The sequence below is a fragment of the Orcinus orca genome, chromosome 4 (genome assembly GCF_937001465.1).
Source record: "Orcinus orca chromosome 4, mOrcOrc1.1, whole genome shotgun sequence".
Taxonomy (NCBI): domain Eukaryota; kingdom Metazoa; phylum Chordata; class Mammalia; order Artiodactyla; family Delphinidae; genus Orcinus; species Orcinus orca.
In genome coordinates this window covers 40081422-40101460 of record NC_064562.1, presented here as the reverse complement: position 1 = coordinate 40101460, position 20039 = coordinate 40081422, and the positions used below count along the sequence as shown (strand labels likewise).

General features: G+C 36.8%; 1 protein-coding gene across 6 annotated transcripts in view; it reads right to left on the bottom strand.

The window, feature by feature from the left end:
• WDFY3 (WD repeat and FYVE domain containing 3) overlaps positions 1-20039 on the bottom strand; it is a 264633-nt gene that overhangs the window by 73256 nt on the left and 171338 nt on the right. For 5 of the 6 annotated variants that reach the window (XM_049709048.1, XM_033416011.2, XM_049709050.1 and 2 more), the window contains 9 exons: positions 19860-19933; positions 19615-19776; positions 18163-18257; positions 15058-15178; positions 14623-14840; positions 10194-10429; positions 8869-9003; positions 6242-6421; positions 4632-4865 (listed from right to left, as the gene is read on the bottom strand). In XM_049709048.1, the coding sequence (XP_049565005.1) occupies positions 4632-4865; positions 6242-6421; positions 8869-9003; positions 10194-10429; positions 14623-14840; positions 15058-15178; positions 18163-18257; positions 19615-19776; positions 19860-19933 (1455 nt within the window). The remainder of the gene's footprint in view (positions 1-4631; positions 4866-6241; positions 6422-8868; positions 9004-10193; positions 10430-14622; positions 14841-15057; positions 15179-18162; positions 18258-19614; positions 19777-19859; positions 19934-20039) is intronic. The other variant, XM_049709049.1, reaches the window with a different exon arrangement.

The following is a 20039-nucleotide window of genomic DNA, read 5'->3' as shown; positions in this document are numbered from 1 at the left end:
CTGGCTCAGTCACCAACAGGCATATTTAATCCTCTGATTCCTCTCACTGAAACTGTTTCATGAATGATCATGACCCAGAATTAACTCTGTTATTGGCTCTAACTGCCAAGTTCAAATGTTCTTGCTGATACTCATAGTAGCCTAACTTTTAACGGACTTAAGACTTTATGAGTGCATGCATAGTTTTCTTGGGTGTTTTTTTCTTTTTTTAAAACAATTCACTGGACTACAATTATGTAACTACACAGTGCTTAGTTTTATGTACCTTATCTCATTGTGCACAATATCCTTTTGAAGTAGATACTATCATCTCCACTTTAGAAATAAGGTAATTGAGGCTTTGAGAGGTCAAGTCACTTGGTCAAGTCACAACTAGGTTTCAAACGTCAGTTTCTTTGACGCCAAAGTTCAGCACTTCACCTGCCATTCCATACTCTTCCAGCCCTACTAAAAATCTCCATACTGAAGTTAACAAATGCACAACAAGAGCAATTCAGCCACAAGCTCTCCATTTTTTTAGATAAACCTGGTTGGCCCACCAGACAACCAGGATGAATTCAGGGTCGAAGGAAGAGAGGGTGAGCCCTATGCTCTGCTCTGCCTGTGAGATCTGTCTTCCCAGAGAAGACAGTGAAGCCAGTCAACAACACGAGTCTTCAAAGACTCAAAGCGTCCTTTTTGAGGCCTGGGAACACCATGCAGAGTCGTCGTGGGCACATGTGCTGCCCGTGGCTGAGAGCCCTCTGGCTCTGCGGGGGAGGCCTTTAGTGCTCCGTAACAGGAAAAGCCTTCAAGGAAGAGGGGTTTGCGCTCTGTCCTTCTGACTGCAGAAGCCTGACTGGCTTCTCTTCTCTCAGTTATTTCATAGCACTCTCTTTGCCCACTTTTGCCACTTCTTTTGGTTTGTTTATTGCTCTGCAGGGGACGCTGCACTCTGATGGGAACGGGGAGGTCTTTTAGAAGATGGCGGGAGCAGAAAGCAGCGAACTCCTCAGACAGGCACACACTCCAAATCAGCCTCCTTTGTTTCATCATATTTCTTTCCTTCAGGTATATACAAGTACTTTTTGATCTGTTCTCAGGTACTTTCCTTCCGTGGCCACATGCAGCAAATTCATTTGGCCTTTCATTAGATGCCTGGTGGTGACAGCAGAGGACGCTGGTGATTGTATAAGCCACCACAGGCCATTTGATTTTTGAGCAGGTCTTACGTGCCAGGCACTGTGTTATGAATCTTATATGTATTACCTTACTTAATTCTCACAACAGTCCTCAGAGACAGGTTCTATTTTTATGCTATCTTAAAGATGGGCAAACTGTAAGGGGTGAAGAGAACTAAGCTGGGCCAAGGTTACACAGCTATAAGCAGCACATGTTTAATTTCTCAAAATAGTTTTGCTGGGTGATTTATATATATTTAACTGTCACAAAAATCATGCAGGGGAGATAGTATATAACATCATTCTCTAGAGGATGAATTTAGCTCAGTGAGAATAAAATGTTTACATAATAAACCACAGGGCCAGAATTCAAACCAGGTCCTTCAATGACACCACACTGCTTCCCTTGTATTTGGCCTGACTCACACTCAAGCCAGTCTATATGAATGGGAAGCTTTTATTTTTATAGACTGCTAATAAAGATAACTTCACACATTCTTTTATAGATACAATCAAGTAGACACTCTTACGATGACATCCCAACAATCATAAGACTGAAAATGGCCTGGCTTGAGCATATCAGCCCAAAAATCAGTTGGTTCAAACACCTTCCTTCACGTAGGTAAATGGTAAATATATAGGATAGTTCTTCTGTTGACTTTCTTCAGAGATAGACTTCATAATTGTAACATTCAGAATCATATGCTTGTAATTTATTATTTTACACCATGGGAAGACATGGAATGCAACAGCATTTCCACTAAATATTTTTTGTATGTGTATTCTGTGTTTGTGTATTAGATTTGAAGTTCCTCAAAGCACTGATTTTTAAAAGCAAATTTATCTCTTTCTTATTAGATGGTATCATATCTTCCTGTTTGGGAACTGCCAGGGATATAGTTATAGTTAAATAATTCAAAAAAACTTAAAGAACACACCAAGGCACTGAGCTAACTTTGTGAGAGACAAAAGGACACATGAAAGTTGGTCCCTAACTTTAAAGAGTTGATAATCTATTTGGGAAATTCAATCTTGACACTCCCTGGTTCTTCCTAAAATACTACCACCCCTGACTCCCTAATGCAATCAGATAAAATTCCACTTCAGGGCAAGTTAGTGTCCACAATAATGAGAATGTTATCTCAAGGTTAATACATGTCATATCAAACTTTCCTTACTGAAAAATACAGAAAACCAAAATAAAAGACAATTATACAATTTACCCGTTGCTAGTTAATTAGCTATTAGGATTCCTATAAGACTGTTATTACTGAATACATACACTTACCCCATTTCCTCTACATATGTGTATTTTATTTTTTGGCTCAGTTATGCTTTCTTACACACACCTATTCTTAACTTTATCCTGTTATTTTCTGAAAACCATTTTATTTTGCACAGAATGCTTCAAATTCTTACCCCATGCACTAAAACACTAGCCATCTCTCTTCTTAAAGTTTCCAAAGAGGACAAGCTCCACCAGGCAGGCTTTTAAATTCTACCAGATGAATTCTTGATGAAATCAATTATTTTTCTGCCAATATTGAACACTGTGGTCCCGGTTAACACGCTTTGCATAGGACTTCCCTGGTGGCGCAGTGGTTAAGAATCTGCCTGCCGATGCAGGGGACACGGGTTTGAGCCCTGGTCCAGGAAGATCCCACATGCCGCAGAGCAGCTAAGCCTGTGCGCCACAACTACTGAGCCTGCGCTCTATCTAGAGCCCGTGAGCCACAACTACTGAGCCCGAGTGCTGCAACTACTGAAGCCCACGTGCCTAGAGCCCGTGCTCTGCAGCAAGAGAAGCCACTGCAATGAGAAGCCCGCTCACCACAACGAAGAGTAGCCCCCGCTCGCCGCAACTAGAGAAAGCCCGCACGCAGCAACGAAGACCCAAAGCGGCCAAAGATATATAAATAAATAATAAATAAATTAAAAAATGCTTTAAAGTGCTTAGCGTGACTGGTACCTAAATTACACTGATTTCTTTTAATTGATCAAACAGGTATATTCACATGAATAAGATAAAACATTTGCTGGGATTTTAAGGTTTCAAATAAAAAGTTAACTGTTTTCGCCACTAGAGGGAGCAGAGAAAGTGCAGGTTCAGTTGTCAAACTGCTGAGGGCGGCATGTGGAAAGCTCCTCACAGAGAGAAGCAGTTAGTCTTTTACACTGATTGAATCTTTCATAAAACATTATTTTCAGAGCTCTGGCATGTACTGCTTGACCCTATTTATATGAATTGGCCAAAAGAATGAATGTATAGGCAACTAATTATATATTAGATCCCCTTCAATGATCTTCTATTTTTTCTTGAGATTTTTCTAGGTGAACATTTGGTTTTCAGGGATGGTCAATTTCTAGAGCCAGCAGTGTGACCACTTTAGGGTTTGTTTTCTGATGCATCAGCTAGTTCTTATCACTTATCAGGAGAATTAGCAAGTGCAATGGACTAAATGTTTGTGTCCCCCCGCAAAATTCATAAATTAAGCCCTAACCCTCAATGTGATGATATTAGAGAGGTGGAGCTTTCTGGAGGTAATTAGGTTTAGATGAGGTCATGGGGAGTCCACATGAGGGGATTCATGCCCTTATAAGAAGAGGAATAACCACCTGAGGTCTTTCTCTGCCATGTGAGAGCAAGGCAGCCATCTGCAAGCCAGGAAGAGGGCCCTCACCACAACCTGACCAAGCTGGCATCCTGACGTCAGACTTCTCAGTCTCCAGAACTGTGAGAAATGACTGTCTGCTACTGAAGCCACCCAGTCTATGGTATTTTGTTATAGGAGCCTGAGCTCAGATACCAAACAACCTACAAGTTTGCTGCCTTGGGGAAAATTCAGTAAGTGCATATTGAGCACCTATTATGTGCAATGCACCACACCTTAAGCCCCACAGGACACTAAAAGCAAAAATACCGGAAGTGATAAATAAGAGGGACTGAAGTAGGAAGTTATAAGCTAAGGAGACAATGCTGCTGTAAATGACTAGGGAAGGAGCTGTAACACTAAGGTCCATGGGCCAAATTCAGCCTATAGTTGTTACTGTACATAAAGTTGTACTGGAACACGGCCACGCTCACTCATTTATGTATTGTCTGTGGCTGCTTTCTCATTAATGGCAGAGTGAAGTAGTTGTGAGAGACTGTACAGCCCACAAAGCTGAAAATATTTACTATTTGGCCCTTTACAGAAAACGTTTGTCAATTCCCGGTCTATCCAGGGGAAGGGTGATAAAGGACTAAATTAAGGACATACCAAGAGGAATAGAAAGAAGAGAAACAAATTGATAGGGTGTATATTAGCACATTTGTGATAAAAAATTCCCATAGCTCATGATATGTTCTGCCTTTACAACCCAAAAGAATTAGAAATCTGAAAGGTATGTGGCATAAAACTTGCTTGGTTATTAACGCTCTCATTATAAAAACAAATTGAAAGAGATGTAAATGCATTTCTTTGTCTTTACCTCCAACAAAAGATCAATTAGTGGAGTCTGCTTGCTGGCAGGGGTAAGACAGAGGTTGTCTATTATTAAGACCCGCATGAAGTCAAAAACGAACTTTTTAGCAGGGTGATTGGTCAGGTATGTCTTGACACCCACGTTGCAGTACTCTGATTGGCTTCTGTTCATCCCTGTGTCTGCTGCAAAGGCTTTAAACTCTTCTGCTGGAGATCCAACTTCATCATCAAGATCAGTCACCTAGTAAAATCAAGTGGAAATATATCCTAGTCACATTCGATTTCATTTGATATTTTTACTTCCACCAAATTGTAGCAGCAACAGTATTTTTGTTCAGTGTTTCCCTCCTATTAAGCTATTCAGTGCATTACATCGTTCACTTTGCTTTACTTATTTTCTCTTTTCAGGGTGGTAATCGGGCACCATATGTCACGATTACTCAACACATGCTCTTTCTAATATTAAACTACTCACTGGCCACTAACCATATAACTGCTTTATGTTGAATTTTATCTCTATTGTGGATAACTGAACTTGAAATAAATGAAATAATAAAATGAGAATGACTATATTTGCTTATTTAAAACATACCTACTGAGAAGTCAAGTGTTATAGACTTTCAGATAAAGATCTGGCATAATGATTGCACCCAAGGGCTGACCCATTTTTGTAGGTTAAAAAAAAAAAAAAAACCCAAATAAGTAAGCAATACAAAACTAGTACCAAGTTTGAGCCAACAGAAAAAGAAAGAAGGATTAGAAGACAGATTACAAGATGCCGACAAGGAAAATACATCGAAATATTACTAAAATCTTTTTTTACCAAAAATGTGGATTCTAAAATTATAAACAAGCCATGGTGTTAAGGTTATGTGCTATACTTGCTTTTTTCCTAAAAATCGCCATAATTTTAGAACGAGTATTTCACCATTATACATGAAGAAAAATTAGTATGAAGAAGATACCTTATTCCAGCCTCTTGAGTAAGTGGTAGAAGTAAGACAAAACATCATGAAATTCTGAAGTTCTATGGAAGAACAACTGTCTTTTGGGTTCGTTTTAAAGGACAAAAGAAGTATTTATACTACGTATGATTACAGTCTAATAACTTTCTCTTTAGTGCAAAATATGAAAAATAACCGTTGAACAAAATAGAAAAAGTTGAACAGAAGGGACAAACACACATGTCATTTCTTATAAAGACAATCAATCCTGTAATTAATTTGCAAAGACTAAATGCAGGAGATGCCTAATTCCTGAGATAAATGAAGTGGAAATAAATTTGGTCTGACTAGAGTTCTGTAACCTGATTTCACAACTATACAGCTATCATTAAATATAAGAAGAAATGGATCAACAACTGCATGAAGATGGAATTCACTAATGAGGGACTTACAAGAATATGGTAAATGAAAACAGGAAGTAGAATTCACTGTTATTTCAAGGGAAAGCAGAAGGAGCATGTGGGGAGCCAGATACCAGATAATGATGTAAGAGATGAAGCAGAAAGTTATGAAACTGTAACTTGGTGAGAAGCTTAAAAGATTGGCCAAAAAAATCTGCTAACCATTGGAGCAGACTAATTCCAGTTTTGATATTTTCCTCCCCCTTTCCTACCATCTCTGAGTAAGGGCGAATGTTGAAGGGGAAGACCGTGGCTGCTAATGCACACAGGAAGTCGGGGCTCATCCACATGGAGGCCAGGTCTGGGACATTGTGATACAAGTATCTAAAGAACTGCATCAGGGTCACAGGATATTCCCGGAGCCAAGATCCCTCTTCTTCTGACTGCCAAGGCTGTCATGGGGACAAGAGAGGAAACAACATGTTAGAAAAACTGACACTACTAAAAGTTACTCACTACTCTTCTAAAAACGGATAAATTGATGGTCCAGAACTCTTGTAAACCACACACAGGAGCAAACACACAGGCCAACAAATCTAGAAATAAGCTAAAACAAAGGTGATACCCCTAGAAACTGACAGGATATTTTTCTATTCATTTCAGTACTCACAGCTCAGTAACTAGAGTCAATGGTTTTGATTATTCATCGTTATCAACATGAGTATGGCTGGAGCCAGTAGTGGCTCTATTCCCATCAAAGTTGCCCCATCCTCCATCACGCCAGAGAGTTAGGATTAAGATAAAAATGGGGAAGTTGGGCTTCCCTGGTGGCGCAGTGGTTGAGAGTCCGCCTGCCGATGCAGGGGACACGGGTTCGTGCCCCGGTCCGGGAAGATCCCACATGCCGCGGAGCAGCTGGGCCTGTGAGCCATGGCCGCTGAGCCTGCGCGTCCGGAGCCTGTGCTCCGCAACGGGAGAGGCCACAACAGTGAGAGGCCCACGTACCGAAAAAAAAAAAAAAAAAAAAAAAAATGAGGAAGTTACTTGACCTTTCTGAGCCTCCTACTGTCATATAAAAAATGAGAACAGTGCTCTTAACCATTATGCAACTGTGATATTGTGATTCATAATAAGAAATATATATTTAGTCTTTGTTCCATTTCAGGCACAGAGATCCTAAAACCCTTGGCATTTCCTAAGTGATAAAAGAGCCATAAATGTGTCTTTTTGTTAATCCTAACAAGCTGCTTTCCACCACACTTGAGTTTATGTTGATGGGCTGTCTTGCCAGGGGAACCAACCATGGCACTAGAAGGCTGGAAGTTAACCGAACCTGTTCCCCACAGCCCCCAGGGACGAAGAGGGGCTGGAGACCAGGCTCAGTCACCAGTGACCAATGATTTAATTAATCATGCCTGTGTAATCAAGGTGCCATAAAAATAAAAAACATGGGGTTCAGAAAGCTTCTGGACTGATGAACACGTGGAGGTGCTGGGAGAGTAGCAGGACGGAGAGGGCATGGAGGCTCCGTGTCCCTTCCCACCTTGCCCTATGCACCTCTTCCAGCTGGTTGTTCCTGAGATACGTCCTTTTATAATAAACTGGTAATCTAGGAGGTAAAATGTTTTCCTCAGTCACGGGAACCTGAAATTTATAACTGGTGAGTCAGAAACACAGGTAACAACCTGGACTTGTGACTGGCATTTGAAGTGGGGCAGGGTTGGTGGGGGGGAGGGGTATCTTGTGAGACTGAGCCCTCAACCTGTGGTACCCGATGCTACCTCCCAGTAGATAGTGTCAGAACTGAATTGAACTGTTGAACACCCAGCTGGTGTGGTGAAACCTTCCACATACTTGGTGACCAGAAGTGTCAGAAGTAAAGTAGCGTTGTAGTAGAATATTGAATAAAGTAGACACATAGGAGTTGTTTTTCCTTAAAAGCCTTACAACAATAACAGTGATGATGATGATAAAAGAGTAACAAAAAAAGAATATATTTCAACAATGCTTATCTTCTGATACTTCCCCAGAGAGTGGCTTCTTTTTCAGCTTAGATTTTTATAATTGTTTATGAATAAAAACCAAAACAAGAATCCCAAAGCATTCTAAATTAACACATTTAATAGTAACATTCTTTTCTTAGATGGCATAAGAATAGTTTTGACTAAAATCAGATTTATCAGGTACTTGTAATCCAAAGAGTCTGGTTAATAATTCGTCTTACAATGTGATCCTAAATCGTGTAAACAAATTAAATCATTATTCACGGTATTCCTGTAAGAAAGGTAGGAACATACATTTTGTCATTTACTCTTTCAATTTTTCATATCTAAGTTAGAAATAATTAGAATAGAAAACATAAAAACAAATACAAAATAAAACTTGCACTGATAACATTTTAAATCTCTAAATGAGAGTGATTTTAAAAGTTCAAACAACACATTGCAATGACATTCAGTACAATATATATTCGTTATATACACTTATACATTGAAATATGTATTTTATAGCGCTAACAGCATCAGTTAACACTTATGAAGTGCTTACTCTACACCAGGCACTCTTGTAAGTGCTTTGTGTATATACTAACTCATACATCCTCACAAGAGTCCTAAGAGATAAATTCTATTATTACCAGCATTTTATACATAAGGAAACTGACGCACATGAGGTTAGTATGTCTGAAGTACCAGAGTAGGGATTCTGAACCTAGCTCCCGAGCTCAGGATCTTAACAACTGCATGGTCTTTCCTTACACTAAAGATAACAAAACACAGAGGCTGAGGTTCCAGAGACCACATAGTAAATAAAGAGTTATGACAGCAAAGGATTCTTCTATTTTAAAAAATATCACAGGCAGGAAGAACTACCGACAGGTATCAGTATCTCAGGAACTTACTGAATTCAGCATGCTGCGGAGCATCCCCAATAATAAAAAAGCAGCTTCTGTGCATACGTTATGGATAGAAGAGACCACAGTTCCACTGGAGGCAGGCACTCCAAAGATAAATGTCCAAATGGAATCTAAATCAAACTGCAGAGGTGAAAGTGAATAAAGATTAGCCGTTGCCAATTTTTTTCAGTAGAGACCCTCAAAAGTTCTAATATTCTAAAATTTCTTTGAAATTAATTAGTTTTTTCCAAAGTGAGCAATGACAAAGAGATAGAGACCTAGCACTCCTCCCTCCTATATTTTAAAACTCATTTTTACATTTACAAGGCAAAGTGAATATTATGTATCATCCCGTCTTAGATCTATGTTAAAAACATAATTTTCTTTTTTTTCCCTAAGGAAAACAAACAAAAATAAAATACTTGCTAATTAGCTAGGCGATGAAATTAAAGAACTGATGGTCTTAAGCAGGCTCTTTTTAAAAAGCACATTGAACTTACTCTTTCCCCCACTCTCAGCAATGTTCTAATTCACTTTTAGGTTACATACAGATGAAGATTTGATGAAATAAAAATCAGTTTGAGGAGATTTATTCATAGTAGTTTTATATAACACTTTATGACTATGGTGTCATGCTTATTTTGAAAATTACATAACCAACCAAACTCTGCTAAGCATGAATCTGTACTGTGACTTAATGTATGGGTACAGACTCAGCGTTTTCATTTAAAAGGTTTTGTCAATGACTAGAGTTGATTTGAATAGCATTTTGGCATTATTATGGAAGTATAACTGAGTTTAAAACTAAATTCCTATGTCTTTGCAGTGCCACAAACATGAACTATATAGAAATATCCATGACGGTCTCAGATTAGAAATCAGGTAAAGCCTTACTGTTTTCCTAACGTGGACATTATCTATCATTGAGAATTTAAAAACATTTTTCTAATCAGACTTGTACTAAGAATCCTTTCATACCCACCCAATTTATGGTATGTACACTACTCCATTTTTAATTCTACAGAAATTATATTTCTAGATAAAATCATGTTACTCAAAAGAATTCTTTTGATCACCATTAAAATATCATCCAAAGTCTTCACGCATATATAATCATATAGAGTAACCATAAAGAGAAAAAGACCAAATAGGTACAAAGGACTTCTTTTTGGGAAAATTGTCTATGGTACTTTCCGATTTTTATGTTCCAAATCAAATCCCAAACGTGAGAAAGGGATGGAACCAGTTGATTTTAGTGTGATTAACCCATCACCCTGCGGTGACTTTCTAACAAATGTAATTACACTTACACCCTACTAGATAATTCCTACCTGGCAACCCTGCTTACATCGGCTGCTGATGACAGGCACACTGACCTGCAGGTTCTCAGGCAGCTCACTAACTGGCTGCTGCAGAAACAATGCCATGAGGAGAAAATAGAGGGCAGGGACATTAGTGTGTTTAGGAAGGAATGACTGAAGAACTGGAAAACCAGGAAAATGACAAGCATCCCGGTTAATCTCCCTGACAGTCGATCTCCCACCAGCACTCCTGCCCACGTTGAATCCTAAGAGAAGAGGAAACAACGATAAGGACAAAATTAATAATCGATTACCATGCTACATTAACAAAGAAAGGAGTAATTCAGCATATGTGACATTTCCATCCAGAACATTCACATTAATATAAGTAATTAACTATTCAACTGTTGAATTAATCTTTCAGTCAAAAGTTTTACTTTACTATCTCTTTGACTTTGGCAAGCCTGTCTATTAGGATACATGTCTCAAAACACAGCTGAGGCAGTCAGATACAAGAGGTAGTATAAATTCTACTCATTAAAAGAATGACCTCCAAAGAGCTCTAACATTTCCCTAAGAAGAAAGTAATATTCAAAACAGCCAGAATTTAAGATGCTACAAAAAAATGTAACTTAAAAATATAGTTAATATATTTCATTTGTCCTGAAAATCATGATAAACTAATTACCTTAAATGATCTATGAATCAAGAGACAAGACAAAATGAATATGCAAAATAATCTTTCCTCACAACATGATCTGTAACTCTGCTGGAAAGCTGTCTGGCAGTGGGATAGCAAGTCTGAACCCACTGTCACTGTGGTTATCTGAACATCCAAAATCTGTTCTAGAACCACAGCTCTACCAGGAGATGATCACTGCTTATTAATGTGGCTTACAGCACCAGCCTTTCTATCAATCCTGTTTCCTCCTTTATATAACTAACTAACTAACTTTGGGAAACAACTCAAACATCTAGTTGTTTTTGTTTTTTTTTGCGGTACGCAGGCCTCTCCCATTGCTGAGCACAGGCTCCGGACGCGCAGGCTTAGAGGCCATGGCTCACAGGCCCAGCTGCTCTGCGGCATGTGGGATCTTCCTGGACCGGGGCACGAACCTGTGTCCCCTGCATCGGCAGGCGGACTCTCAACCAGTGCGCCACCAGGGAAGCCCTCAAACATCTAGTTCTTTTGCCACCCCAAACCTAGTACAGTGCTCAGTACAGAAGAAATGTTGGCTAGAGATTCAATGGAAAACTTCTGCAAACAGCAAGATGAAAGATTGACTTTTACTCTGAAACAATTTTTATTTCAAATGAATATTCACATTTTTTTCCAAGTTCTTTTTTCTATGATGAAGTAAGCACATACTTGTTACTACTTAAAATAATGAAAGAGAAATTTGTATCTAGGTGGCTTTTTAAACAGTTCATCCAAATCAATTGCTCAGTGTGATATGAATTAATCTTCTAAAGCATGCTCTTCTAATTAACAAAAAATTGGACAGCAAATTACCAACCTCTTTCATGTATCATCTCATTTCTTAGACAATGGGCATGTAAGAAACTGCTATTATCCTTTTTATAATGTAGAAAATATGCGATTTGTTCTAAGTCATAAAGTTAATGAGTGGTGGCACCAGGACTTGAAGCCTGTAAAGCTAAACTGTCTCCGTTGGCCTTCTCAACGACATTGTCACATTTCTGAAAAACTGGCTGCATTAGGATGCTGGGTGATTTTTGTTTGTAGTAAATTCTAAATGAAATCATGAATATAAAAAAGTCTGAGCCTTAAGAAATCAAAAAACATAAAGTGGTATTTTATACATTAAGTAGGAAAAGAAATTTTGATCAAATTATATGTCCTAAATGAAAACCAATACTAGCATTAATTTTCCTTTCCAAATTTTCACACTCTATTTCCACCCCATAATTGATATTAAAGAATATCTAATATGTTATTAGCAATTAAGCATTCATTTAGATTCAAGTTACAGCTACATGGAAGGTATTTTTATAAAGAAAAATCTGACAAAAAACTAAGAAATATGAATAAAATATTCAAAAACTTTAGGTTGTTCATCATATCAAAGAGAAACAGAATCAAATGAGATGATATATCTATATATATGTAGATATAGATATACATCCGTATATATACACAAGTATGTATGTATCAGATATTCAGGGAAAGTTATATTAAATTTAATCAAATTTAAATTAAACTTAAATACCTAGATTTCTCTTTTAGAACCAAAGCAGCATATGCAATATACAAGCAGGTATCAATGAAGCACAAATAAATTCTAAGACATGAAGTCAGGTAGGTCAGATAAGTTAAAAGCACCTTTTCCTGATATTACTGAAGTGATGTAGGACAGAAAAAAGGACAGAACTGACTGTCAGAAGACAGATACTCAGACATATTACTGTCTGACACAGGAAGCTTATGTATTTAACAGTATTATTTTCCTAATTAGAGAGAAATTAATTCTTAATGTATACTCATTAGGTTTATTTCCTATAATATATAACTTATATACCATAAAGTACATACACCCGTATCTGGAATCCTGAAGGCAAGTGAGATGACATATGTTAAATAATTTTGCAAACTGCAAAGTCCTAGGTGAAACTTAGGTATTATTTTGGCCTTCAGTGAGAAGCAGTGCTGTCAATTAGCATTTAAAACTCTTACATTCTCTGAACTCACACTGAATTGTGCCTTTCACTGTTTATTCTCTTAGTAGCTACTAGCTACTATTAAGGTCAAAAAGCTAAATTTCTTGCTACGAAACTGTTTATGACACTTGTTGGCTATATCTTTCTCCCAGAGTCAATGCAAAACAGCAATCTATTTTTCAGATCATAAAGTCTCTATAATGATAATAATTTAAAATGCATTTTTTTTTTTTTTTTTTTTTGCCGTACGCGGGCCTCTCACTGTTGTGGCCTCTCCCGTTGCAGAGCACAGGCTCCGGATGCGCAGGCTCAGCGGCCATGGCTCACAGGTCCAGCCGCTCCGCGGCATGTGGGATCTTCCCGGACCGGGGCACGAACTCGTGTCCCCTGCATTGGCAGGCAGACAGACTCTCAACCACTGTGCCACCAGGGAAGCCCTAAAATGCATATTTTAAAGCAGACAATTTTCTTGAGAAATCATTTCACAGTGAATTTCTTTCTTCATCACAAAGTTCCTTGAGACGTTTTTCACATGTGAAATAACAATAAAATAATCCTATGGTGTAAGCTCTATCTTCCTACCATTTGCTTTAACATTTGACAAAGTAGTGCAGGTTGCACCTAGGTATTGATACTTGAACATTTTTTTTTTTAACAGATAAATTACATATTAAATTCTGATACCTAATTTTTCCACCTGACAGGGTAAATAGTTATTCTTAATGCTTATTGCAGAATACAATTATATATGATTTTAAACTGTAATGTTATAAAGACAAATATATTTTTTAAATACTTTAAGAACTGAATGACTATAATTTTCAATAAAAACATTATCTTAAATATATATTTTCCAAAATAAGATCATTAATATGAACAGAAATATATACCAGTTCAAATAAATCTAACACAGGAAACTGTAATTTTCTAATATTGTTTAAATGCTCAGTTCCGTGTTGAAAACAGCATAGAACCAGTAAGCAGAGAATAAGGAGCTTTGGCTGAAACTTCAATGAGCTTAAATATTTGTGTGGCAATATAACATAACTATTAAAAGCATGGGTTTTGGATTGAGCGACCTGGATTCAGATTTTTTTTTTTTTTTTTTTTTTTGAGGTACACGGGCCTCTCACTGTTGTGGCCTCTCCTGTTGCGGAGCACAGGCTCCGGACGCGCAGGCTCAGCAGCCATGGCTCATGGGCCCAGCCGCTCCGGAGCATGTGGGATCTTCCCGGATCGGGGAACGAACCTGTGTCCCCTGCATCGGCAGGCGGACTCTCAACCACTGCGCCACCAGGGAAGCCCTGGATTCAGATTTTGACACTTCTTACCTGACAAGTGACTTCACCCCTATGCCTTGACTTTCTCATCTGTAAAATGGGTATTTATATATCATAGTGTTACTGTGAAAATGAAATAAGTTATTGTGAAACTGAAAAGTGTTTGTAACTGGTACAGAATAGATGCTCAAAATATTATTATTAATTCAGTTCTGATAATTTGCAAATTATTTATAGATCAGAAAGAGGACTATACAACAAAAAGAAATCATAAGAAATTTACTTGAGTTTTCACATCTTAATATCCTGTCTCTGACTTCAGTTTGATTTGCAATTAAAAAAGCCAAATTTGAAACTTTTTATTCTTTTTACTCTATCATTAATCAAAATTCATGACTCAATGGTTGTTAGACAAACTGAAGAGTATAAGCTTATATAAGATTTAAAAACAAAACACAAAACAGCTTATTTCAAAGCAGCCGACTGTAGAAGTCCCATACCTAATACAGTCCCGATCTTATTGGTTAAGACGGAATCTGTCTGTTCCAGCCACCCTCCACCACTGAGTCCTTCCTTGAACTTGATGAGAATAGACTGATTACTCAGTAGGACGACAAGAATCCTCATGGCTGCCGTAACTGTGGTGGAATGCAAGTGTTCTTCCATAAACATCATAATCCAGTCAAAACCCAGCGTCCTGACCAGCTCTTCGCAAGCTCTATTCAAAGATAGATGGATTAAACAAAACAAACATTAATTTAAAGGATTATGATTTCAAATTAAAAAAAATAAGACTAGTTTCATTCTTGAGATACAATAAATTTCAGGGTTTAAAAAAAATCTATTAAAAGTCAGTGGCAAATCTTTCTTTTGTCTACCATGAATTAACTAGTAGTAGCAACTATTACCATCAATGCTCAAAAGATTTTACTTACTGCAAATTAATGCTTGTCTTTTCTTTAGATGTGTAAACCAGTTTTAGTAAGATATCTAGAAGTCTGTTCCTCAAAAGTATAAGATTGGCAGATACAAGACCTCCAAACTCTTCTTCAGTTCCTACAATGAAAATAAATACATTAAATTGCCCTAGCTGATAAACTAGGATAAAATATCCAACACTGTTCTAGGAAATCTCACTGAAACACACCTTTCAGAAAACATTTTCTCTAGGAGTACTTTCCACTCAAGTGAACAAGAAAAAGGGTCCAACATTTCTCTTTAGAATCCTGAAAACTGTTCATTTACTTATGAAATTATCTAAACAAGTGATAATAAAGACTGTGAACCCTTTTTTATATTAATATTCCCTTCTCCTACCAACAGGGGTAAAGTAATCAAACGAGGATCACACGAACAAAAATAACAATGCAAACCCTTAATTTCTAGTCTTTTTGAAGGACTTAAATGGTTAAAATTTCCAGATTTAAAAATGAAAAGAGGAAGCATAAATTATTCAATAATTATAATACATAAAGTAAAGTGAGAATTAAATAGCACAGACAAGAGGGAAAGGCACACAAATGCACAGGAGAACTTGGGGAAGAAAGGAAGGAAGACATAAAGCTTACGGTTCTCAATGGATAGTACTGGAAGCACAAGGGACTGGGATCAATGGCCTAGTGTTGCAGGCCCAGCTCTGCCACTAAGAGCTCGGGGTTAGTAAATCACAATCCACATGCTTTCTTTCCTTTATTCTATAATTGAAGCTCAGGCTAAAGTTTAATGACCATGGTTATATGCTTTTACTTGTTTGGGCAAGGGACTATTTTTACTTTTAAATAGTATCTTTTAAAATGCTAACTTAGTGCCTTAATCATTGAGAAGGGTGCTTTAAGCTTACCAAGGGGAACTCAAGATTCCCTCCCAGGCTAACAGGCATAGGACTGGTAATTTACAAATTGCCTTGTGACAAATGGAATGGACAACCTAAATTGACAAATGAATTACTTCCTTTCAATAAAATGACAATCCACATAGAAATTAAGAATTCTCCTTAGTTTTTATGCCTATTTTTTTCACTGTCAGTTATGTCCCGCTAATTTTCAAATACAGTTTAAAACAATTAACTCTGAAAGAAATTTCCAGGTTAACTTCTTTCCATTCGAACTGATGCTTTACTCCACATTGCACTGTGCTTTCATGCAATTTATTTTATTTTGCATTAATTATTATATCACCGTTCACCATTATTCAAGCCATTTTTTTGGCAGGTGTATCCTGAAGACTATGTAAGCTACATGAAAGAAAAAATTATGGTTTTAATTTTTTGGAACATCCTGTTATACTTAAGACGGTCCAGTCCACACAATTAAACAATCAAGGTCATATACTAACAAGACCAGCAATATGTTCCTGACTTTCTCTATTCTTTCAAATGGCAATAAATTGATGAGGAGACTAGTCTAATCAACTTGGCAGATCAAGATAAAATTTTCCTAATTTATACATCCCTGCTACTGTGCTCTTGTCAAAAAAAGTTTACAGCACTAGTTGTAGTTATTGAATTCAATGGCCAGCAAGAAATATGGAGACTAGAGAAATATTTTTCCCATATCTTTTTTTTTATACTTGAAATAAACATGTTATACAGTTCCAAAGATTTTAAAAGGACTTTCCTTTTTTTTTTTGGCCGCATGGCACAGCATGTAGGATCTTAGTTCCCTGACCAGGGATCGAACCCGATCCCCCTGCAGTGGAAGTGTGGAGTGTTAACCACTGGACTGCTAGGAAAGTCCCAGGACTTCCCTTTTTAATTCCTATTTACTTGGCTTATATTAATTCAGAACTTAGAAATAATCTTTGTATAAGGTAGAATAGTGCAGTGGTTTAGAATGTTAGTATTCAGGATGGCTTAGAATGTTGGACTACCTGAGTTCAAATGCAGTAGTATGATCTCAGGTAAGTTTCTCTTAAACCTTCTGGGCCTCAGTGTCCTCACTTTTTGTAAAACTGTGATAACAACAGGACCAATTTCATAGGACTGTTATAAGATTATACAGAGCACTTAACAGTGCCTGGCAAATATTAAGCACTAAATAAGTGTTATCCATTGATTTGATCTATATGCTTCTCACCCACTGCTAATTTGCTTCACCAAAGAAATATCAACATTCTTCCAAATGGTAGGAAGTAAGTGGTTACTGGCCTTATATTCTGCTCTATGATTAGTAGAAGTCAGCCTCTCAAATCTCTGTTTCACCTTTGAAAAACATAATTACACCACTTTCTCTTCTTATTCATGAAGCACCAGAGAGGCTGTGCTCTGATTGATATAGCCAACGTGGAAGAGAACTCCCAGATGGATAGGGTCATAAGAGTTTTAAAGGAAATCATTTATGTGACATAATTTGGGAATAATGTAACAGGATAATAATGTAAATAATGCTGAACAAATATAAAATATTGTGAATTTAATTACAGGTTAATCTAAAGGTCCTTTTGATGTTTTCCAAGCAAATCTCCTGCTCTAGAATACACAACTGGAAAAATACATTCTAACAAGAGAAAAATATGCTTCAAGGGAGGAAAGTTTTTTTTTCAAAAAAAAAAGTGGTTGTCATGGGCCCAGGAACTACAACTTAAGAAAATTTTATTCTACACTTACATAAAGTGAGTCTAGTAAAATGTTCTTTCCCTCAATGACTATTAAATATTTAACAGGGAAATAAAAATAACTGCAATATAGATACAATTCACTTTAGCAAGAATCGATGTTTCTGAAGAGTTTTACATAAATTAAAAAAAAATGTTCAAAAATTAACTGGAAGAGTTTATTATTTAAAGGAACATTGCTATAAATCCTGTAAAAATAAGAAAGATTTTATTTTTAAAGTAAATTCACACCCTATTCAATTTGTAGGTAATTCTGTACTTCTGCATATTGTAGAGCCTTGGTCTAAGACAAATACATCTGTGAAAGACCAAAAAAAGTAATGTAAGGAGAAAAGTAATATAACAATGTCACATATAATTCAGGTCTAACTTGTGTCAGAAGAAAACAGGGTATAGTAATTAGGTTCCAAGCTCCAGAACTGACTCACCAGTGTCAGGCTTCTCTTCATGGTTTATTTCCATAACTACAAATTTCTCACAAACTGCGAAGGTTGGTAAAGTAGAAGAAATAAACTGGCCAAACCTTTAAATACAAGAAAAAAGAGGTTATAGATTTTATTTTTTCTCTCTCCGAAACAAACAATACTAAGAAACAAAAAGCAAAGAAATGGAAACCAAAATAGTACTTCTTATTTTAACTAATCTTTTACAGATCTCACATGATTGTATTTCATTTGCTTCCCCTCGAACTGTTGCAATTAACATTATATGTTATAATGTTTTAAAATACGTATAGGGAAAAATACACTTCATCAGAAATATGAGTCCTTTAATGCACTAATCTAAATTTCAAAAACCAAATGGTATGATCCAAATTAAAATGTCTTAACATTATTTATATGGATCTACTGTAGCCTAGTAGTCAAGTACTTGGGTTTTGGAAACACAGGTAAGATCAAAATCCTAGCTCTATCAGTTTTTAATCATGTTACTTGGGGCAAGTAGCTTAACCTCTCTGGGCTTTCTTAATTTGTAATGCAGAGAAAAATAAAAGCCTTGATAGGTTTCAGTGATAATTTCAGCAAAGTGGTCATCATAACACGAGGATAAGACCTAAATAAATATTGTTAATAATAATGACAAGCTCCAAAATAATTTTTAAACTCCAGTTTTAAATCTGTCACCAAGTTAAAAAAAAATGCTTTCAAGATAACTGTATATAAAATGAGTGATTTATGTGCTACATCAATTAGAGATTAGTTTACTGGGAATACTCTAGCAATAATGTGTGATTTCACCTGTAATACCTGAGCAATTACATGACAAGCAGTGATTAAGTCTAATTTAAGCAGTTATCTACTTGGAAAATATCTTAGGTAGTTTTTTTCCTTCCATTTTCAGTCAAGATGAGAATTATCATGTGCCTATTAGAACAGTTCTACATACACTCCATAAATATGTCTTAAGCCATATTTCACACTGGCAGCAAAATAATACTCATATAAAAGGTCTGAATATACAACAATAAAATACCACCATCAGTTTGGGTGATAGAGAACAAATACAAAAGACATGGCATGTCCACTTTGGGTGTACGTGCATGTGTATATGTGCTTCTGCACGTACATCTGAGAAGTAGCAAGGCTTGGGGAAGAGGGCTGTGGACCAAGAATTCCTACACTGAACGTTTTTATGTCCAGGACAATCAGCCTCACTGGGCTAATTTTAACAACTTTTCTCACCAGAATTCTATTATTCGCTAGTGACAACAACTGGCTTTGCAAGATACATTCATGTTTTCCACGCCTTACAAATATCTTGAATAGTATTACTTTTACACGTGTTACCTAGGCATAGGAACCAATTATGTTCATCTCAATCATCTTAACCTCGTTGGTACTTTTAGTTAACAAACAAACAAATACAGAAGTTTTCACTACCTGAGCAGATCATTGCTGTTGGGAAAACCTTGCAGTAAGAAGCTCAGCACATTACTAATAGCAGCAATTGTAGGCTGGGATAAAGACATATCTCGAAGAGTCAGTAGTAGCTTTGGGATTAGCTGGAATTCCCTCATTAACTTGGCATTCTTTGAAGCTTCACTATAAGAGAAGGAAGATTTTATACACTGTACTAGTATCTCTTCTATAACTGAACAGCTAACAATTTAGGTATCAACTAATACCTGGACTCTGTGAGCAATTCAATGAAGTGTTCAAATAAGGAAAGATGAAGTTCATACGGTGCATGGAGCCAGACCTATAATAAAATAAAGACCAGTGGTATATTTAGGGTTAAAAATACCCCAAGTTCCAATCCAATAAGCGCAAATGCAGCACATATAACTTATTTCACTTAATTAATT